Source organism: Apodemus sylvaticus, chromosome 8, assembly GCF_947179515.1.
Source record: "Apodemus sylvaticus chromosome 8, mApoSyl1.1, whole genome shotgun sequence".
NCBI classification, from domain to species: domain Eukaryota; kingdom Metazoa; phylum Chordata; class Mammalia; order Rodentia; family Muridae; genus Apodemus; species Apodemus sylvaticus.
The window spans coordinates 98,084,161-98,107,267 of record NC_067479.1 but is presented as its reverse complement, the minus strand read 5'-3'; the positions used below and the strand labels follow the sequence as shown (position 1 = coordinate 98,107,267).

At 47.3% G+C, this 23,107-nt stretch overlaps 1 protein-coding gene across 1 annotated transcript in view; it reads right to left on the bottom strand.

The window, feature by feature from the left end:
- LOC127690815 (anthrax toxin receptor-like) overlaps nucleotides 1–23,107 on the bottom strand; it is a 43,958-nt gene that overhangs the window by 8,815 nt on the left and 12,036 nt on the right. The window contains exons 4-9 of the mRNA XM_052190320.1: nucleotides 8,685–8,775; nucleotides 7,517–7,621; nucleotides 6,297–6,338; nucleotides 5,020–5,289; nucleotides 3,562–3,633; nucleotides 1,418–1,497 (exon numbers count right to left, since the gene is read on the bottom strand). Coding sequence (XP_052046280.1) covers nucleotides 1,477–1,497; nucleotides 3,562–3,633; nucleotides 5,020–5,289; nucleotides 6,297–6,338; nucleotides 7,517–7,621; nucleotides 8,685–8,775 — 601 coding nt within the window. The 3' untranslated portion in view covers nucleotides 1,418–1,476. The remainder of the gene's footprint in view (nucleotides 1–1,417; nucleotides 1,498–3,561; nucleotides 3,634–5,019; nucleotides 5,290–6,296; nucleotides 6,339–7,516; nucleotides 7,622–8,684; nucleotides 8,776–23,107) is intronic.

The window sequence follows — 23,107 nt, the reverse complement described above, 5'->3', positions numbered from 1 at the left end:
TCTTGCCTATAATCCTTAGGTTTGGTCTTCTCATTGTGTCCTGGATTTCCTGGATATTTTGGGTTACAAGCTTTTTGCATTTTGCATTTTCTTTAACTGTTGAGTCCATGGTTTCTATGGAATCTTCAGCATCTGAGATTCTTTCTTCTATCTCTTGTATTCTGTTGTTGATATTTGCATCTCTGTCCCCTGATTTCTTCCCAAGGCTTTCTATCTCCAAAGTTGTCTCCCTTTGAGTTTTCTTAGTTGTTTCTACTTCTGATTTTAGATCCTGGATGGTTTTGCTTAGCTCCTTCACTTGCTTGTCTGTGCTTTCCTGTAATTCTTTAAGAGATTTTTGTGTTTCCTCTTTCATGACCTCAGCCTGTTGACCAAAGTTCTCCTGTATTTCTTTAAGTGGTTTTTTGCGTTTCCTCCTTGTTGGCTTTTGTATTCTCCTGGATTTCTTTCAATGATTTTTGTGTTTCCCTTGCAAGGGCTTCTAACTTTTGTTCCATTTTCTCCTGAATTTCTTTAAGTATGTCCTTCATGTGTTCCTGTACCAGCATCATGACCAGTGATTTTAAATCCAAATCTTGTTTTACTGGTGTGATGGGGTATCCAGGACATGCTGGTAGAGGAGAATTGGGTTCAGATGTTACCATATTGCCTTGATTTCTGTTAGTGACGTTCCTGCGTTTGCCTTTTGCCATCAAGTTCTCACTGGTGTTAGTTTGTCTTGTCAGTGCTGGACTCATCAGTGCAAGCTGCCCCTTCCCCGTTGGCCTGTGGTGCACAGCCTACCCCCTGCACTGCCTGTAGACAGGGTGCTGCTGCCCAGGCTGATCAGATCCCGAAGCAGGCACCCGAAGGCTCCCACCGGGGCCCGCTGGATTCACTGGAGCACACCGACTTCTCCCAGCTGGCCGCCCGGAAGCCCTGCTAGCCTCTCGCAGGACCTGGAGATGTGGTGCGGCCGCCCAGGCTGATCTGGATCCGGAAGCGGAGAGAGTTGAGCTGACTGCTTCTGCCTGAGGCCTTGCCCCAGATTGTGTCTGTGGACCAGATGGAGCCCGTGTGCACCCCCAGGGAGCGCCGATGGTGTATGCTGCTGTGACCTCCCCTGTGTTCCGGTCATTCTGCTGGGCAGCCGATCCCCCAACCAGGCTGGCGCACACAAGGTTAGCCTGGCCGCCCAGGCCCTGAGTCCAGGCAAAAGCCTGGGAGGCCAAGGTCTGAGCAAAGTTCCCCTAGGGCTAGGCTTCAGAGGGTCCCTGCTTATCTGGGCCAAGTTACCTTTTGTCTCTCGGAGTCCTCTAGACCCACACAGTAAACATAGGGCCCCATGCTCCGAGCTTTATCAGCCTAAGAGAAAGGAGGTATTGATTAAAGACTCACGATGTACAAAGTGCTTGGGGAGGGGATGGGCCAGACTCACCTCATCCTTAGATTCCTTCAGTACTTCTGGTGTCATTTCCCCGCAAATGACAGCAATGATCAGACTAGGCCTCTTAGTGCCTGGCAGAGAAATGAAGAGTGGTATGTATGGCTGCCCCTTGGCTGCAGGCCGGGAGCTGTTTACCACAGGAGGATCTGGCCAGCCTTACCCTTCAGCCTCCTGAGACAGGAACCCAGACACAGAGAGAGCATCAACTGTTAAAGGGAACCCCTGGAGAGTTAGGGACTTCCATCAGGGGATCAGGACTCTCAGTGCTCCAGAGCTTCAAAATCTGCCTCAAGGGCAGGCTAAAAACATATCCCAAGTCCAGCCTGCCCCAGGATAGCTCTTGTGCCAGTATTGCCCAGTGAGGTTTGTCTGTGTCAACTCTAGGTGTGTTCCCAGGGCTGTCCTCCTGGCAATAGTGGGCTGAGTGAGTCAGAGTCGGGGGTGGTGGGATAGGGGCTTTCAGAGGGGAAATGAGGAAAGGAGATAACATTTGAAATGGAAAATATCTTAAAAAAAAAAAAAGATATCTGATTTCTTCCCAGACCCAACCCCTGCCAAAAGACATCGGCTGCAAAGAGCCACATTTCAGAATCCCTATAGCAATCTTTAAGAGTTCTTTTCAATGGCTTCCTGACTACTTTTTTTGGTTTTTTGTTTTGTTTTGTTTTTTGTTTTATTGGTGGGGTAGGGGTGGAAGTCAGGGAGAGAGATTGTTAAAGAACCTTTCTATGTCTCTCATTCTCAAATCTGAGTTATAGTTTTTCTGAGGCATTTGTGAGGATAAAATGAGAGCCAGGCTCCAAGCAGCTCCAGCAGGGGGAAGCAAAACCACTACGTCTACTATAAAAAATGCCCAGGTTTGTGCTTGACCTAAAACTTCTGAAGAGTTTCCTGGGTTATGATTTGTTGAAGTACAAAAACATGTGAATTCACTGGAACAAACAAGTAGCTAGACGAGGTTCTAGGAAGCAGGGTCTCTAAACTCAAGGCCGGGCCATCCCTATGGAGGTTTATTAGCTTTCTGAGACCCTTTCAAGTCTGTGTGTGTGTGTGTGTGTGTGTTTATATTTGTGTGTGTTTGTGTGTATGTATATGTGTGTGTTTGTATGTATGTGTCTGTGCATGTGTATGTGTATGTGTCTGTATGTGTGTGTATGTATGTATGTATATGTGTATATGTGTGTATGTCTGTGTGTCTGTGTGTGCATATATGTGTGTATGTGTGTGTATGTATGTACGCATGTATGCGTGTGTATGTGTGTGTATTTGTATGTACGTGTCTGTGCATGTGTATGTGTGTGTATGTGTCTGTATGTGTGTATCTATATGTGTGTGTAAGTATGTATGTATATGTGTATATGTGTGTATGTCTGTGTGTCTGTGTGTGCATATATGTGTGTATGTATGTGTATGTATGTACGCGTGTGTGCATTTATGCGTGTGCATGTGTGTGTGCCAATGTGCGCGCGCCACTCCCAACCAGGAAGAGTAACTTTGAAGCAGCTTCCCCTGTTTCTAAGAGGGAAGGAGAGGCACCCTCAGTTCTACCAGGGACTTATCCCTGTTGTTTTGTTGCTTGCCAGAGAGGGTCTGGTTGTGGCTCTGCCTGAAGGGGCCTTCAGAAAGCATGACATGCCCTGTAGTGGAAGATGGCGTGGGCAGGAACCCTGAGTGCTGCCCGGACTCCTTGCTGCTAGGCTGGGCTCAAGGCCCCCAACCCCCTTGCTCAGAGTGCTTTCATACAGAAACTGGCTGAGCTTGCCGGCTGGGCTGGGCTAGTGTTTGCTCTAGGCTGCCTGTCCTGAGGAAGCTTTAGGTCGGGAGGCCCTCCTGAGTCCCTGACCTAACCAGTTCCCAGCCTACACCTTATTTGTCCCTATAGTGGGTTTAGCAGTGACAGCATACTTCGTGCCTTGGAAAGCTACAGGTCCCAGCTGGCACTTCACTTTGTGCTTTTCAGGGGACTTCAGGCTCCACTTCGCTTACGTCACACTGCCTCCCTGAAGGGACCTGGAACTCCCAGCCAACACACAATACATGGCTCACATTAAACTGCAAAACCACAAAACTTAAAAATTTAAACTATGAGAGTAGTGGCCATTCTGTGCCTTAGGGCTTCCCACTGTCTGGCTCACCTGCGTCTTGGGATGGCACCAAACCAATGGCATTTGGTGGTTCGGGTGATAGTAGTTTGTGTCCAGTTCTCCCTGAAAAGCAGATGTGACCCTAAGCACTCAGCAGCATGTCATGGGAGCTCCCCCTGCCCCCTGCCCCCAGGGACACTGGGTCCAATTACCTAGAACTCTGTCAACACAGACACAAGACCACAAAACACATCCTCTCCCCAGAGAGACCAGTCTAAAGGCTTGAGTGGTCATTGTTGTACAAAGAGAATTCAGGACAAGTGGGGACAAAACAGTGTTTGGAGTGGGAATACGCCTCAGGTGCTGCCTTTGGAGATGTTGGGAGGCCCGAGGGGTGTGTGGTGGCAAGCAGAGGCCTCCAGGGGGGAGTGATGTGTTTTGTGAAGGCTCTGTCTGGGTAGAAGGCCTAGGGAAAGGACAGAACTCGGCCATATTAGTCAAGTAGGCCAGAGGCCCATGTCTCAATAAGGGCCAGGAACTACGGGCCAGGCTAAAGTAGAGGAAACTGGAGAGGCTAGAAAGCAGGCCTCACTGTAGAACGCCTCATGGTCTCAGCCTTGTGGACTCTGTGAGCCTGATGGAGAGGGTGGGGCAAGCCGTTGGCAGTGGCCATTTTCTTTTCAGGAGACCTTCGTTGATCTCTTTGTAGCTCACAGGCAGGGAATAGGCAGGCAGGGCTCTCAGGAGGAAGTCACAGCCTCACCACAGACAGAGACAGAGCAGGGAGGAAAACTACAAAGCCAGGGGGAAGACGGCAGGGGGAGCGGGGCTCACTCGCCCTTTGCTCTGTCCCTGTCGGGGCTACATATGGGGTCTCCCCCCTTTCTTGGGGTGGCCTGGACCTCATAGGAGGGAGGCTTCAGATAAATGGCTGTTTGCCTCCTGGGGCTCAACTCCACACAAGAAGCTTGAGATGCTCTTTAAGAGCTCCAGGTCACCTCCCTTTATCCTGTAACTCGATGCTGTAACTCAGTGGTCCTCGGGGTCAATAGATAAGCTCTTTTGCTTGTATATAAGAAGTCTTGATCTAGGCTGGCCAGGGCCACTGGCATTTGACCAGTTTTCAGGACGGGTCCTTTCTGTTTTTATTGTATATGACTTTGCATGGGATACACCCAATACATCTTGGCTCGTTCATTCTCAGACTAAGGGTGGCATCAAAGACACTGCTGGGGCTGAGTCCAAGACATGGGAACTGGAGACTGGCAAGATGGGGGCACAGTGGCCATGTCCAGAACTGGACACTGCAAAAGAGGGGGCAAGCAATTGTGGAGCACTCTGTGTATCCTCTCCTCCAGCCACGGGGAAGAGACAGGGTTCCAGGCGTCCTCAGACAAAGTAATACATGTTCTGTGTCCCTCCCACACTCAGACTTTTGTTGTGATGGTTGGCTGTGCCTGCCCTCCCCAGCCAAGCCTAGAGGTTACAGCCTGCCCATCTCCCAGTTACCTGCATGTCTCTCTTCCCACAGCCACAGCAGGTAACGATCACAGTAGGGTTTGTGTTGACAGGTAATGGGGCTGGAGAAGAAGCAGGGGCAGGAGAAGCAGCAGGAGCAGGAGGAGAAGCAGAAGTAAGAGCAGGAAGAGAAGCAGGAGCAGGAGCAGGAGAAGGAGCAGGAGCAGGAGCAGGACCAGGCACAGAACCAGGAGAAGGAGCAGGACCAGGATCAGGAGGACCAGGTGGCGATTCAGGAGGAGGGCTCTGTTTTTCTGGATCCTAGAAGTGAAATGAACTGGTCTGTGTCTTGTTGCAGTGTGTGGACAGGGCACACTCACAGAGCATCTGCAGTGTGGGTTCAGTCATCTAAGGTTGTGCAGTGGATGGAAGGCCTCCCTACCGGGGAATTCAATCCTAAGAAGAATAATCAAAGCCCTTTTGGTTTGTAGACACTGAGCTTCCTGAAGTGCCAACATCCGCTTCAGTGTTCTCACTTCTCCTGAGGCCACTCTTGCTGGCAGAAGCCTAGCCTGGAGGTTGTGCAGCCAGAAGGTGATACGATGACTGCCTCCTCCACCCGGCTCTGGCCTTCACAGAGGCAGACTTCCAGGCTACTCTGAAGCCAGCCCTGTCCTACAGACAGGGAAGCTGTTCCTACCCCAGAACAGGCCCGGGTATAGGCTCTGTCTGCCCCAGCCTTTCATGACCTCTTCTGGTCCCCATCCTAAAGAAGGCACAGTCATCTCCTCACTGGGTCCCTGTGCTCACCTGGGGACACCCCTCACAGCTCAGGGTCAGTTAGGATATCCCGATCTTCCCCAGCCCTGGGTTCTCTAGGCTGTACTTAGTGAAGCCCTTGGCTCTTCCAGCAGATGATGGAGATAAGTGTAGAAGAAGCCCAAGGTCTCTGAGCCTGGATCTGACACATGGTGTCCCTATACTAAGAACCCATTTTTTTTAACCTCTGCATTCTACAGAGAGTACTACAGGATCCATCGAAAGATACCAGTTCATCAACGGGCAGCTGCATACGCTGGAACAGTTTGCCAAGGTGCTGACTGTGCTACCTACCGTAGCCCTGGTCGGGAAATGTTTTGAGTCTGGCAGTGGTGTTGTCTGGGTAACGTTATTTTGAATCCCATAGCATTCCCATATTATCTTTGATCTGCATCCCTTATCCCCACCCTATTCACCATTAAAGAAGTGAGATCCTCTGGGCTCAGCCTCCATGATACCTCTCAGTGTAGAGTGTCACCCTCCCTCCATCCCTGACCTCCCAAACTCACCTTCTCTGACTGTGGGGGAGGTGGCTGCGACTGATCCTTAGGCTGGAATGTGAACAGAAAGAGGTGGGCTGGAATGGGTAGGGTGGGCTCTGCAGACGGAGGGGACCCTGGCTTGGAGCAGGGACATGGGCTGGGAGTGCATGCCTGGGTGGGGGTGCCCAGTGCCTGTGGTGCTGCACCCTTTAGGCTCCACCTGGCCCAAGGCAGCCACATGCCTGTCTGGTAGGAGGGATCTGAACCAAGGGGCCGGTCCCTGGAGAGGCCTATGGCTGACGTCCTGCACACCTGTTCCAGCCCCACCTGAGGCGTTGCTGGGACATCCTTTCCCTTGGCAGAAGCTCTGTCCTTCAGCCTCCTCATATCTCCTTACCCTCTCTCTAGTTTCGTCCCCAGGTTTTTCTGTTCACTGTGTTCCTGGGAGGAGATGGGTCCTGACAGCTCTGTGCTGCACGCTCTCTGCAGGGTCACTATTCTGTTCTTTCTCTGGCTCTCCACCCAGGTTCCTTCCATCCTAGTTCACTGGCTCCTCTGTCTTTTCCCACCCTGTCCCCAGGATGCTTAGCTAGCGCCATCTTGGATCCTGCTTTGCTTATGCCAAGCCCTAGTTCCATCTTTCCATGCCTGGCATTTCACCCTCCATCCTGAACAGTGACTGAAGTCCATGGTGGGGGAAGAAGGCTGTGCTTTGTCTCCTGCCTTTGCAGTCCAGTGTGGAGCTGTACCTGACATACCACCAGTATAGCATGAATGGAATGGTAGGTCTGCCCAGGGAGTTCCTAATCTTGCCTGATAAGCATCACCGTGCATATGGGGCCACTGGCCCTGCATGAGGGGCCCTGCCCTGACATACACAGACAGCTATGAGGTTTGGCCCACATGAACTCTGTGGATGTGTAGCTGATCCACAATTGTCCTGGACTAAGGGTGCTGGGATGGCCTCTTTCTGGAGCCAACCTTAGCTTACAGGCCAAGCGTCTCAGACCGAATTTCTGTGCCAGCTAGGCTGGAGGCTTCCTAGAGCCCAGGCAGGCCTAGAGTTTGGGTATTTAATACTAAGAGTTTGTGCCTCCTCTGGATGATGTGGGGGGGGGGGCTTGGATCAGATGGGAACTTGCCAGCAGGCTGGATTATAGTGCTGGCATAGGACTCTGTCCCTTGGAGGGACGGCTTGCGTGTGGGTGCCAGGGCAAGAGGGTGGGGGGTGGGCTGCAGACGCTTACCTTTAGGCAAAACTTCCAAGTGCAGCACAGCAAGAGCAGAGTCGCCAGCACGATTGGCAGGAACATCAGCCAGGACCAGTTGAACACCCTGCTGCCTTGGGATCCCTGGTTGGGAGTAGTGCTGACTTTGTCTGGGTCTTTTTTCAGTGGCTGACTGGTTGTGTCTCTGGTTGTACCTCCCTGTGGCTGATAGCATCAGTGGCTTCTTTCCCTGTGCCCACTCCCGGCTTTCTATTTGCACACACACTATCTTCACCCAGTTTGCCTTGACACACACAGGCTACAGTGGGGTTAGTGGCCCAGGCTGGTCCTCAGAGGGCAGCCGACCCTTCCTCTCTTCCAAGCTCAGAATCTAAGAGATCTGAACCGAAGATCTTCCATGGTCTGAGGATGGTGGTTCTCACCATGGTCTTGGCCACAGGATACTACTAGTCCAGATCTCTGGGAAAGGGTCAGGTGACTGAGCTACTAAAGAGGTGGGGCCGGGAGTGTGGGTCTGCCTTCTAAGGCATTGAAATCTCTGTGTCTCCTAGCTCTGCACAAGAAGCTCACTTCTCCTCCCTCTGAAACTTGAGAAGAATTCAAGAATAGTCACAAGTGAGCATAAAGCTCCTTCTCCTGGGCTTGGAAGACTGACGTGCAGCTGGAGAGGCAGTACATGAAGAACGACCCTTTTCTCCTCGGGGGCCCTGGCATGAGCTGGTATACATGACTGACAGCTTCGCCCTGCCACAATGGGAGAGGACATCCTGCTCGCACTAGTAAGCCCACAGAGGGGGCAGCCAGGGAGAGGGGACACAGCTGGAGGCTGGGGACACTGCAAATGACAGGTATCATCAAGAAGGGTAGGTGGGGGTAGGCCTGAGTAAATTTGGGTCCATCTCAGCTTCTGGGGACCCCATTCACTGGCGCACATCTTTGGCTACTGATGTTGGAAACCCTGGATCCCTAGGCCTGGAACATCCAAGAGGAGATGCTGTATACCCTTCATGTCCTAGACCATCTCTGGCAGAGAGGCGCACACTTGTTCCAGGCGGCTCCTCTAGAAACTGCGGCAGACTACCTAACCAGTGTCTACTGCTACTTTTGGGTACCGCCCCGCCCACACCACCTTGTTTGGATTATCTTTTGATTTCTATGTGGACCTGCTTTATCTTTGGGAACTTACCCTAGTACTCATGCAGTTGGTACTGGTTATAATGACTTTGTTCCCAATGAAGGAGATGCCATTGTTCAGACTGACTTGAAGAATAACATCCCTAAGGCACAGAAAAGAGATTGGATGATGGGAAGAGTCCTGTTCCCATTCAGTTTGCTCAAACTGTTTGCACACATCAATCACCAGTGTAATGATGCTGAAATCCTAGCACAGGGACTCCCCGAGAGTGGACACTTAGGCAGAGAAACTACCCCCCCCCCCAAAGCATAAAGCGTCAACCTCTGCAGTGATGGTGACAGTTGCGGACCAGGCTGCCATAAGAGGCCTGCATGTCATATGGTCCTAGTGGCCAGCAGCTAAAGAACCAGGAAGGTGCTCAAATGCAGGTTTGAACCCTCGAACCCATTGTCTTCTGCATCCTGTCCTCAGCAGAGCCTGGGCACTATGTATTCCTGAATACCACCAGGGTCACTAACAGGGGCATACGGAAGGGAAATGGAACCCACAGGTGGAAGACGGGTGCTCTATAGCAGAGGGGACACCCCAGATTTTCCACGAGCTGGCAGGACAAGTTATGCTGTGTTCATTCACACCACTGGGACTCTCATCTAAAAGAAAATGACACAAGATTATCAATATGGATGTCCTTTTTCCACTGTCAGCCCTGGCTGAGAACTGACCCTGGTTGAGGACTGCCTTCTGCCCCCTGCCTCTTGTTTTTGTTAGAGGACACCTGCCCAGCACTGAACAGCTCTCAGCAGGCACCTGTAGGGAGGCCTCTTGCATCCTAGGCTGCATTTGTTAGGGGTGAGAGCCAAACTAGAAACACAGGACATAAAAGTCAGAGTGCAGAGTGCTTTGAGCAGAGAGAGCAGTGGGCATGTTGCAGGAGAGACAGGTGCTCAGGTGACTCGCCCCTTCTTTTAGAAGGATGACGTCATATTTAAGGAAGCAGAAGTATTTACACATGAAATGATGCCTTGCCTGGAATTTAAAGGTGCTCAGTGATGATAGTGGTGGGGAACTGGACTCGGTGGGTCGAGACTTACTGAGAGTAGGCCGTGGGTGCTTCAGGACCAGGCACACTTCTGGGTACTTGTGTTTGGTGTGCCAAATCCACTGAAATAGATTCTGGGTGGGTTGCTGCTATTTGGGCTAGGACTGGTCAGGGTGTGATCTGAGGGTTGGGGCTCTGTGGGAAGTGAAGGAGGCACCTGGCGAGGTGCCAAGCTTGCCAAGGGAGTGAGTGAGTGAGGAATTGTGGGTAGAAACTTGGGCTTCCCTGCCAGTGTTATAGAACTGTCAGGGGCTAGGAAGGCTCCAGGTCCAACTTGGACCTGAAGGCATCACAACCTGCTGGTGGGCTGGGTACAGGGGCAGGATGAAAGTAATGGTATCCAAGGTTAGACCCAGGAAGTGGGTGGGCGGATGCTTGTTTACAGAACAGGAAAAGCCATGAAAGGGAAGAGAGTTTTTCTTTCCCTGCATTGGTGGGAGCCTGAGAAGTATTTTGTGACTGTGACTGAAGACTACTCCCACTCTTTGACAGACAGTATCATCCTGGTCCACTGAGCTGGGGCAAATGCCAAGCGCCAAGCTGGATACCCACTGGCTTGGCTTCCAACTTCCCAATCCCTGGTCTCTCTGTGATGTAATTCTGGCCTTCCCAGAAAGGGTTTTCTAGGCATCTTCTAGACTTAGTCTGGGGATGCTGCTCTGTAGACTCTAGGTCCTGGTATTCAGCTCTCAAGAAGACAGGCTAAATGGATGCTGCACGGGTCAGGCCAGCATCGTGCCAGCCTCTAGAAGCCCTTGGGAACTGAAGGGTTTATTCTTCCCCCATGCTTGTATAAAGGGAGAATGGCTAGGCCGGCTGCTTAGTCCTTTTCCTTGGCCTATGCTGCCTTTAGCTCCCCATACCTGTGGAACATGGTCAGCAAAGGCAGGAGGCTTGGCTGACTTAGGGAAATGGTCCCGTGTGGTAATAGTGCACCCCAGAGGTACCAAGGGGCTACTTACCAACGACTCTGACGTCATTGAACGTGAATCTGCAAATAACTTGCTTTACGTCGTTTGTATTGTTAAACCCATGTCCGTTAACATTTACTTGGTAGGCGTCTGCAAGAACAACATAGACTCGTTGGGGCAAGGAAGAGCAGGGAGCAGGGTTCTCCCTAGTCTCACCTTTCACAGAAGGCTGCCCTGAAGATGGAATTCTCAGGTGCCTTTACGAAACAGCCCCAGTGTCTGAACCATCACCCATGGGACTTGTAGAGGAGGCAAATCCGCATCTGCTGTCACTGCACTTCTGTGCTAATGTAGCCGGAGGGGGCTTGCATAGCCTTACTGTGATCCCTGACCCAACAAGTCCAAAGTCCACAAGAGAGTCCCAGCCTGTTCCAAGCTAGACCAGCTCAGCTGAAACCTTCCTGCTCTGAGATCTCATGCACTCCTTAATCAACACGGGCACGGTAGCACAGCTAGGGCCTCCTTTGCACAAGGGAGGGGCTAGTTCCCTACCTGTGGTACCATTGAGAATGAAGAATATCATTTTCCCCCTGTGATCTATGGTGTGGAAATACAGACCTCAGGAGCTGGGACTGGGACAGAGAGAACAGGTCCAGTCCCTGGCACCTTAGAGAGTCCCTCCCAGGAGCTGGACAGTCTCAGACACAGGGCCAGAGGCCAGCACCTTCTTCTTCATTCTCATCTTCCCCATCACTCTGGGGATTAGCAAGGTCTTCTAACATCAGAGGAGCAGTTCCCTGACGCTGACACCAATATAGAAAGGACACAGAGAGGACAGCTGACAGGAGGTTCTGCAGGCAGGACTCCTCCACCCTGTCCTCATTTGCTTGCACGGCTACCTAGGGGCCTGGGTCTCATTCATTCCTGTCCCCCATGCATTTCAGTGCCTTAGGGTAGTTGATTAAGGACTCTCTTTACAAGGTTCCTCCCCAGACTCCATAGCACACAGGTTGACTTTGGTGCGATTTCAAGCCAACAGCTAATTCTGCTTCATTTGGAGGTACAGGAAGCCTTAGGATTCCCCGGAAGTGACAGGTCTCCTCCTCCTCCTCCTCATTCTCCTCCTCCTCCTCTTCCTCCTCTTCTTTCTCCTCCTCCTTTACTTCTAACTATGAAAAACTGCTTTAATGAAGTTGCCTCTGAGTTCACAGTAGATACAATTAAAATTTTTGATTTTGCAATTATTTTTAATTAATTCCCTTCCCAACTGCATTTTCCTATCCCTTCACTCCTGTAGCCCCCACCCATGCCCCATCTATTCCTTCTCCATTTCTCTTCAGAAAAGAGGAGGCCTCCCGTGAGTATCAACCAGCCCTGTCATATCAAGTTGCAGTAAGACCTGGCTCAACTTCTCCTGCTGTAGCTAGACAAGGCAGTCCAGTCAGGGGAAAGGGATCCAAAGGCAGGCAACAGAGTCCCCGACAGTCCCTGCTCCTGCTTTAGGAGTCCCACATAAAGATCCAGCTGCCCAACTGTGACATATGTGTGGGATGCCTAGGTTATGCCCCACACATGCTCCCTGGTTGGCGGTTCCATCTCTGTGAGCCGCTATGGGCCCAGGTTAGTTGATTCTTTAGGGTTTTTTTTTTTTGTGGGTGACAGGCCTGGTTAGTACTTGGACAGTTGACAGGTATTCCACAGTTTAACAGGTCAGTGGCTAAGCTAATGTCTGCAGGCGCTTGTCGCCTTGCTTCAGCCCCAGCGAGGGAAGAGTGACAGCTCGTGTTTTACCTGGGCTTTGTCTCAGTTGTCTAGACACGGAGGCCTGGGTGATTTTGCTTTTGTCTTTAACCCAGAAGCACACCTCCCTTCACCCGACAACACAGCAGGCTTCGGAGTCTTCCACATGGGGACATGGGGAGGGGCAGGAGCAGCCTAGAGCCAATGACTAGGATGCAAATATGCATCTGCCTGTAATGTCTACCAGCCTCTAGATGCTACACCCGCCAACATAATGCCCCAACTTATTTTTGTCCACCGAAGAACACACTGCAGCTCCCACATACGTGGTGCCACTTTGCCTCACATAGATGCTGAGGGGAACACAGCTCAATGTGAGCACGGCCCTGTCATCTCAAGCCCGGGGCCTTGGGCTCCCACTGAAAACTATGGAGGCCAGGACTTAGCTGCCTGAGCCAGCAGGCAGAGGAAGACCTAGCTGTTCCCAGTGGGAGACAGAGGCTCAGGGCTTCCTGTAGAGTGCAAAGTTCTAGCAACTCCGGACAAGTCTGTATGCAGGTACTGGCAAAGAAAGACATCCTTCCCTCGGAACCAAACGTGCGTGTCTTTGGCACACTGATGCAGGGACCTTGTGATAGATGGAGGTTGTCCTTGTCAGTTCTGGTCCGGGAGGTCAGGTGTTGGCCATGACAATGCTGTAGTGAAGTAAGCAAGGCTATTTTTGTGGGTATCTTTTCCAGGCATGGGTGTTTCCTCTTGTTTCCAGGAGCAACATAGATGCCCACTGTGCTCAAGGGTTCATTTCCACCTGTGGACACGATCCCCCACTCTTCCTAGCCTTATAATGACACCTTTTGTTTTGAGATAAATAGGTAGTAACTGCATGCACATCCCAATGTTATCACAGTGTGTGCCTTCCATGCGTACATGATACTATACCTAAAGCACAGCCACTCCATACATGCTCATCCTCCCCCCCCCAGCACCATCATAGATACGCATACATCATATGCACATATTATATGTACTGTGTTCCACACACATACTAACTATAATACATATTATAAACTACACGTGTATGTATGCTGCCTAAAGCATATGTAACCATAAAATATAAACACCCAAACACCATGTTCCCTTTAGAAATACTACATATTTAATCACATATATCATGTATAACACACACACACAAGTTCTTTACTATCACATACGTACTCACAAATGGACATATTCTATGCCCTACACAAAGCAACACACATGATTTATTCCATACTCACAGTTGTAAAAATACCACAGATATCACATATACTACTCTGATATACCAGATAACATAAATGCATGTCACAAGTCCCATAAATATATACTACACACCACATACTACATTAAGACTCATACATGTAGCACATGCCATATAAATACATCATGTGGTATATACACACTATCTACCCTCCACACCATAATACTCCACACCTCAGAACCCCACACCAACATACAAAGCACAATTACATATCAGACTTTCTCCTCCCATGCCTGCTTGAGCCACTCCCTCCGCAGCCCTCCCAGGGTCCTATCATGTCACATATACCACACATTTACACATGGTTCACATATATCCACCAAAGCTCACTTACCACGCACAAGACACCTCTACCAGGCAGCCCACAAACACCACCTATACTATAAATATTCACGTCCCTCATATTAAACCACACATGTACCTCCTTCCCATAATATTCTCCCAAGACACATTACATACATACGTATAAACCTTACCATAGAACTGTTGCATTTAGATTTTTCTACCTACTGTTAGGTCTCAAACCCAGGACAAAAAATGAGGTGCCTATTTAACATAGCCCCTTCCTCTAAACTTCTCCAGCCCAGGGGCTGGGCTGCCCTTCCCCCAGATGCCCTTCCCTATGTAATCCAACCATTTTGGTTACTCGGCCCTTTCTCTGCCCTTTGCCTTCCTGGCTCTTGGTCTGACCCTCTCCTCTTCCCTCAGATGGCCCAGCTCAGCCTGGTCATGATCGCTCTGGACTCTCCCAGATGTCCCTGCCTCTGACTGTACTTTCTCCACCACCATATCTAGGAGCAGTCATCTCCTTTTTTTTAAATCCACTTACAAAACATATGCAGCACATAGAGGACATACACTTGATACAAACTACTCCAACTTAATTTTCCATACTTATACTATAAAAAATATTATGCGCACACATATATTCCTCATACACATGTGTACCATTTATGTCACCAACATACACATGCACACACAATCCAAATTTCCTACCCACACACATTTCTGCATAGAAATGCATGGGCACAGACCGCCCTCAAACAGTGTATAAATGGATTAATTACTTTCTCATTACTGTACCAAAGTGTCTCAAACAAGCAACTTAGGAAAGAAGGGGTTATTTTGATTCACAGTTCCAGGGTACAGGCCATCATGGAAATCCAGCCTGTGTCAACTCTGACTGGAAACATTGGGTTCAAAGGGCTTACCCTTTCAGCAGGCAGCCTCTGATTCCTCCAGCACACATAGCTTCTCTTTGGGTAGCTCCACCGTATTCCTGCAGCTTTCTTCAATGGATGTCCCGTGGTTCTAACATCTCTAAGGTGCTGGGGTCTCCATTATGATATAAGCTTCAATCAAAGACCTATTAGGGTCTCTTCTCTCTGGTACTCTGATCCTGCTACAAATTGGGTGGCCTAAGGACCTCTCAGAAGTCCTTGTTACCTCAATCTTGCATCTTGCATGTCCACAAAACCATTGCCATGTGAATGACACTGTCAAGTTCTGCTGTCAGCTTGGGATGAAGTTGAGTTCCCTTTGGGACAAAGCTGTAGTGGCATCTATAGGTCTTGGTTGCTGAATCTGAGAAAACACTTCCCTAGAAAGTTCTTTTTGAATTGGTAATCTCTTCTGAGTTCAAGCTCTTTTTAAAAATTTGCATTTCAAAAGGTGAACCAGTTTATAGGTGGTGGTGGTGGTGGTGGTGGTGCTGGTGCTGGTGGTATCTTGCTCTCAGGGTCCCTTTCCTTTTGTCCTTGTTCTGAGAGGATTTCTCTTTAAAGATGCTAAAGGATGCTAAGGACTTTAAACAATTCTCAATGGTGTTTTCTTTTTACTAGCTGTTTTACAACCTTAAAATCCTCCCCCATCTTGTCAAATACCACATTTTTTTCTTTTTTGCTCCCGTGAATCTCTGTTGCAGACCTGGTTAATAGTTGAGACATTACCATGACACTCACTGGGTGCTATTTTATGTCTTGAGATTTCTGCTGTCAAATAGATTAGTCCTTGGAGTTTGAACACAGCTTCACTCAAGCTCTTGAGACACCAGCACAATAAGGCCAGAGTTCCTGTCAGAACACACCTTGAGTGGCCTCTACCCAGGTTCCCCATGGACTCCTAGGCCTCCACTGTAAACATTTCCCTTGACACACTGGTTTCCCAAACTTCCCCTAGAACAACTGTTGGGGTTTTGTCTAAGCTCCACCCCACACCTACCTGGCAATAGCCAGGTATGCCCCGCCCCAGAAATCTGGCCCACTATAAGAGGGGCTACTTGCTCCTCCTCTCCCTCTTTGCTCTCTGCTCTCCCACACTCTCTCACCTCTCTGCCCCTGGGGCTCTTCCCCCCTCCACATGGTCATGGCCGGCCTCCACTCTCTCACTCTCTCTATTCTCTCTCTCTCTCTCTCTCTCTCTCTCTCTCTCTCTCTCTCCCACTAACTCCCATCCCCTACTCTGAATAAACTCTATTATATATCATGTCTGTGTGTGTGTGGTCCCTCAGGGGCAGAGGTGCCCAGGCAAGGGCCCGCCTGGACACCTTCCCCCACGCTGCCTAGCCACACTCATCTAACCCCCTATACTCTCCTTTTAAGCCCTTTCATCCTGGTGCTGAAAGTCCTTTCAACAACCCCTTAAGCTCTGCTCAGAGCATTTTCAGCTTTTCTGTCTCAAAGTTCCAAACCTTGGCTCATTTTCTTTCCTACCAACGATCTTCAAAGGCTCAAGAATGACACGATTCTATAACAGTCTTATTCCTGATACCAGTTTTCTGTATTACTTTTTCTTGATGCTGCCAGACAAAATAAACTCAAAGGAAGGGCTTATTTCAGTTGGCAGTTTTAAGAGTTCAGTCCGTCATGGACTGGGAGAAGTCATTTTGTCAGAAGCTTGAGGTTTTTGCTTATCTTATTCCATAGCCATGAGGAGAAAGAGAGATGGATGCTGGCAGACGGCTTTTCTTTTTGTCTACTCAGAGTGGGACCTCCAGTCATTGGCTTAGGCCACCTGTATTTAGAGTGGGTTTTCCCCCTTCAATGAAGCCAGTTTAGAAACTTGCTCACTTGCTCACGGTCACTCTAAGAGGTTTGCTTTCTAGGTAATTTTAGACTTTGTCAAGTGGATTATCAATATTAGTTGTCAAAAAACACAGGTCACATCTTCCACCCACACCATGGAGATACCACACACAGGCTGTGTGTTCAGTGCACGCCTCACACATGCACACACTTGTGCACATTACACCACACACACACACACACACACACACACACACACACGTGCTTGTATTTCTGAGCTCTGCCATCTGCCCAGGACCTATCTGTCTCTGTCCTTACCTTTAGCACACACGAAGGTAGGCTGCACGGACAGTATTTCAGTACAGGAATTTGTCGTAAGTTGAGGGGGAGAGAGAGAGAGAGAGAGAGAGAGAGAGAGAGAGAGATGGGCTGTATAGTAGGCCTCAGGGAATGCAGACGGTGTTTCCACAGTCTTCCATGCCCCACATACTCACTGGGTCAATAACTTTCTCCAGAGCAGCGAACACTTCATCGACCCCAAAACTGATTTGGGTCGTCTGCAATTATCACCAACTGTGATAGGAGAAAAATAATTGGCTCGAACCTCAGTGTGAGGAACTAGAATTGTGACATAACAGGTTCCCAGACTTGTGACAGGAACTGTTGCCCTGGAGCTGTGGTGATATTAGTGCACTCGCTGGCTTTCATTTAGAGCCCGGCCTTAATGAATGGGAAACTCTCTGGCCCATTCCGTGTAAGGGGTTTGCTTACTTAATTTTAACCTTTGGGTAGATGAGCATCCTACCCTCTTGGTATTGTAAAGGGGGCTTTACCATCTAGGATACTCAGGGGCACTGCACTTGGTCACTGGGTCTGAAGTACCTGTTGTTTGCTATACATAAAAACACCCACGGTGTAAATGATTGCTCCCATTTTCCGGGCTTTTTTGGCCTGAAAAGAAAGGCACTGAAAATAAATCCCCAAACACCAGAGGCAAAGCGCTGATCCCTGTGGACTGGACTCACCTCTTCTATCGTGTCAACATATGTAACCCGTCCAGCGGGTCAGTTATTCCAGGGTTCCGAAGGGGTGCTACCTGCGGGTCAAAAGTGGGGGGGAGAAGGAGGGAGGCCAAGCACCAAGAATGACAAGCCAATCTGAGTTGTGTCAAAGCCTCGTTTAATGTTCTGGGGTAACCAGGTTTTAAGGCTTCCAGGAGGGGAGTACCCCAAGGCAAGGACAAAGAGGGGCAGAGGTATTCCTGGCATTTACGGCAGGAGATGAGGAGGTTATCTGATGAAGATACTAGGAGTCATCGAAGTTGACGCAGACAGGATCATTCTGCAGTTATCTCGAGACAATGGCTAAACCAATACCCATGGGAGAGGCTCTTGTTTGCTTTTCTCAGGGCCTTTGCCCTGTCAGCCAAAGTGAGGGTCTCTAATGGCTTCCCACATCTCCTTTTTTCTTTCTTAAGTTGAGGGGTGGCTATGGAAAGAGGGTCGGTGGAGAGCCTGTTTTAGGCTATGTGGTTTTGCCCCCACGTCCAGCACCGCAGTAACTAGGCCTTTTTAGATCCTAGTAGGGCAGGGCCTCTGCCTTGGGCTATGTAAGTTGCATCCACTCCTGGCATCACATCCCACTCCAATGGCTTAATCAGGCCCTTGGTGGGTGTGACGGGCATCCAGGTAGCGGACTCACAATAATCCCGTCATGGAGTCACCCTGCAGCCAAGAGGCGGTGTGCATCTGGCTCGTGGCACCACAATATTTCCCGTCATTGGCTACTCCACAGCTTATGGCCCTCAGCCACTATTAGGAGCCGGAGGTCACCCTCCCTGGCATTGACGTTTCTACTGCTTAGGAACCAAGAAAGCTCTGTGCCTGCAGCAAGGGTAGAGAACTGAAGGCCGATGGTTGCTACTTCCATGTCTGTCAAGGCAGAATCAATCTGTGATTTAACAAAACTGGTTAATCTGTTAAAGGCCCAGGGGCCAAATGACAAAAGAAACAAAAGACCCAGGAGGGGCCCCAAAAAGCTGGAGAGCAAGGTGGAAAGCCAGGGTGAAATCTCAGCATCAGCATACTCTGGCAGCTAGCATGTTCCTTCAGCATCCTGTAGAAAGAACACAAACATGCCTCTTCTCTACACTTAGAGTTCCCTGGCATTAAAATTTAAAATTTTTTATGGTATATAGAGATGTTATTCTCCCCTCTTTTATTATAGAAATATTGCAAAGTTCAATGGGCTTGTTCTATAATATTTTGTCTTTGCTAATTATGAGGAATCTCAGTAATATGACTAATATCAAATTGTTAATAAGACATCTCAAATGACTGATTATAATAATCAGTTATAATATTTGTCTTAATCTGATTTGGAACATTTAGTATTAAAAATAACATATGTAATGACTAATTTTATTTTTTATTTTGTTTCTTATGTTAAAACAGTTATAACTAGAAAGCTTGAAAAGCTGTCAATGTATGTATATTTTTGTATATTTTTGATTAATTTTTTGAATTGTATTTGTATAAATAATTGTAAAAGTTAAGAATTAGTATCATTAAAAAGAAACAACTTTAAGCAATTGCAAGCCATGAGCTATATATGTATATTATTAATATAAAAATCAAAATTTTGATTTTTAACATTTTAAAAGAACAGCTACAGCACCCAGTTCAATTATCTGTGCTGAAGCAAGGGGACACTCAAAAGAATAAATATGTGATCTAATTATATGAGCTTTACTCCCATAGTAGATGCATTTTTATAGGATGCATGTATAAATCTATAACAATATAAAAATATGTATAGAGGCAAATTTTTAACAATTTATCTTTTAGATTACAATTATTAATTTTGTCAAAAAGGCTTGTCATGTAATAGATTAACAATTAATAATAATCAATTTGATTGTTTAAAATAAGGAACAAACATTTTATCACGCTCTTAAAACAGTCTTTTAAAAAATATTTTTATGATTTTATTTTGTAACATTTTATTATTATATCAAATCTTTATTGGAGGATGTCAAAACCTTATTTGGAAAGATTTTATGTTAATATTCTCTTTGTTAAGGAATGGAAGTGAGCATATATCATAAACTGTTGACAAATACTTATGGTAGCTTTCTCCAAGTTATGTCTCTCAGTATTTGTTTTGTATCTATCTTGAGAACATCAGAAGCTTAAATGACAAACTTAAAGCAGTGTCTTAGGCAAAATATTTATCTCAACACCTTTTGAAAATAATTTTCTTAAAAACTTTAAAAGCCCATTGTTAAGAGCAAGTCATTTCTTGAGGAATAACTTTCTAATGAGATTATTTTATTGTTTTTTTTTAAATTAGCTTATGCTCCTTTAAAGTTAGAAGTGAATGTTTTTATAATTATCAGAATGCAAAGCAAAAAACTACCCTCTATACCTATAATAATTTTGTATGGAGTAGACAGTCCAAATTTTAATGCCTTTATAATTTCTATATAGCCTTATTATCTTTTACAGATCTAAGTGTGAACTTTATTTTAAACCATATCTGTATGAATCTGTTAAAAATGTTCTTTTGGCCAGAAACTCTCTAAGTGAGGCCTGCAAGACAAAACTGCATCTCTCAAGCCTCTGCAGCTTTGAGCAGCTTTGAGGCAGCTCTGAGCTTTGTATTAACTCAAATGTAAATCTCCTGATCTGAGTTTGTTATCTCTTAAGCCAGACCTACACCTACACCCACCGGTCCTGTAAAGAGTAACCTGTAATCAGACCCTATTGTATAGAGGTCAAATAAAAAAAGGAACCTGTAATATCAAAGCATAACTACAATTTGTTGAAAGCAAAACCCAGTTTTAAACAATCTTTTCTCCTTAAAATTAATAGCAAACACATTTTTATATTGTAAAGTTTGTCCATCATCTTGTGTTTGAATGTATGACTTTGTAACTTATTGAAGAGACATTATTTTAAATCGTATTTCTTATAAATCCAATCTCCAGGCCAAGATTCACACAAATCACCATGCTAATTTAGAAGCATCTTAGAGGCCTGTATTTCCTGGGTTGCGTCATGCCACTTGTAGCTAGTTAAGATGGCTCCGACACTGAATCACCAGTTTAAAACTAACCTTTTCTTAAAAACACTATACCTTTTAAATTATAACCAATTAATTTATAACTCTAAAGTCAAGATATGTAAAACATTTATACCTTTAAGACTAATTAGAAATAAGAATGAAGTGATCATACAAATCTCATAAATTTAAACCAAATACATTTTTTTTTCTTGCTGTAACTTCAGGGGAATAAAGCACTTTGAACCCAATCATCATCATGATAGAAATTTTTCTAGGAGAATTAACCATTTCCACTTGTCCGGCTCCTGGCCCTTTAAGAAGCAGCTTTTTTTTTCTAGCTGTCTTTGGCTCCTCAAATTAGCCTCCTCTGTGTAAACTGGAATTGGCAGGACTGCCAGCAAGATAACGCCTTTTTACCATTTTTTTTTTTTTTACATAAAACATAAAAACAACCAATCATTCACCCAAACAAAACAATAGACAACATGAATTGACACACATATAGACAAGTTTTGGTGCACCAAAGACGTACAATAGACAACGAGGGAACTTGATGTCCCAAAAGATCCAAATATCTTAACCTGAACTAAGGAGATCTCCAGTAGGTTTCAGAGAGAAAACAGGACGTCTCCCATTTTCTTATCCTTTCCAGGAGAGTTTTGAAATAGCTTCTAACCATTATTATTTTTTTTTTTTTGATACCGTGTCCTAAACATGGAAAAACTGCTTTTCTGCAACCTGCTTTTTCTCTTGTTTAAGATTTAACAAGGGGGAAGGAGAATGCCTAGTTGAACACACACACCTGTGGAGAGGGGTGGGAGGAGAGTCCAGGTCTTACATGCTGTCCATGAGCAGTTTTTCTCCGGCCGCTTCAGCAGCAGTCTCTGACTTCTACCTGCATGGGTCTCCCCTGTCCATTTTTGCCTAGTCCTGTCCAGGGAGATAGCCCTGGGAGAGCATTTGTTGAGCAATAACCTCATTGGGACTACACATAAGGACTTTCATTTGAGAGTGAATGTCTCTTCCCCAGAGGTTAACAGGCAGACCAGGGACCATGAAGGGCTGAGTAGAGCCAGTATTTCCTTCTGTCCTCCCAAGTCAGCAACTTTGAGCTCTGGAGAGTATTTTTTGATTGTCCAATCCCCTGCAGATGGGTCAGAGAGGCTTGCAATGGCCAAGCAGGGGGTCAAGCACTTTGTGAGATCACAGTAGAATCGGCACCTGAGTCTAAGATGCCCTCAAAGCTTTTTACCATTTATTTTAAGGCTGAGTATAGGACGATCTCTGATGATTGCCTGGACCCAGTTAAGGTCTGAGGGACTTTGCTGAGAGTAGCCACGCTGCATGCCTATCGCTGGGTATAGGGTGGCGGGCCACGTGGAGGGCCTTGTTTTGGCTCTGGCTTTTTCTAGGCATTTGACTTGAAATGAATCTTGAAGTTAGAGTGACCATTTGTCCCTCGTAGCTCCTTTAAGAGGACTGCTTGCTCTCTGCAGCTTTTCTCCTCCAAGTTGGCTTTCTCCCCAGGGGTTCTCTTAACTTAATGACATATCAGCAAGGGATGGGTCCCTCGGGAGAGGAGGATAAAGAGAAGTTACAGGAGCGGATGGCAGGGACTCAGACCTGTCTATAACGACCAAGGAAGGTTTTGGAGAGTTCTTTTTAGGGGAAAGCGAGGTCACAGAAGCTGCCCACGACAAAGGGCAGTGGCAATATTCAGCAGGGTCCTCGTTCACACTCTGAATGAGCCCCCAGTAAGGTTCACCTGTACCTGTTTTCAAAATCTTATTAATTTCTTTACCAACCTTATCTCAAGTTAGCGGGTGAATGTCAGGTCCACTTAAAATTAACCAAGGACATTTCTCATGACAAAACAAAAACAATTAAATCCTTTTTCTTAACTCTTATTCCTCTCTCCCTGAATTAATGCTTGGCTTAATTCAAACATATGGCTTCAGTAGTAATAGCCCGTCAGTCAGAGCAATAATCACACTGTTGACATTGTGGCCTACAGAAGAAACAAGTGGGTGGGCTGGGAGGGAAAGACCCTAGGGCTTGCCTAGTGGTTGAGGCTGCAGATTCAGCATGGTCCTCTGTGGTAAGGCTGCTTGTTCCTTACCCTTGGTCTTAGAGTGAAAAGAAGGCTTTCTTTACTAGGTAGTCTACAGATATTTGGAACCCTACCAGCAGACCTTGCCTCTCCTCTCCTCCCTGTGCTGTGAACCTCTGTCCTAAGGGCAGTCTAGTTATTGAGCCATAAGCCCAGTCTCTCCCTGGGCAGGTGAGGGGACAAGGAAGGCCTTCCTTACTGAGGATGCCCTAGTGAGACAGGTAGAGTC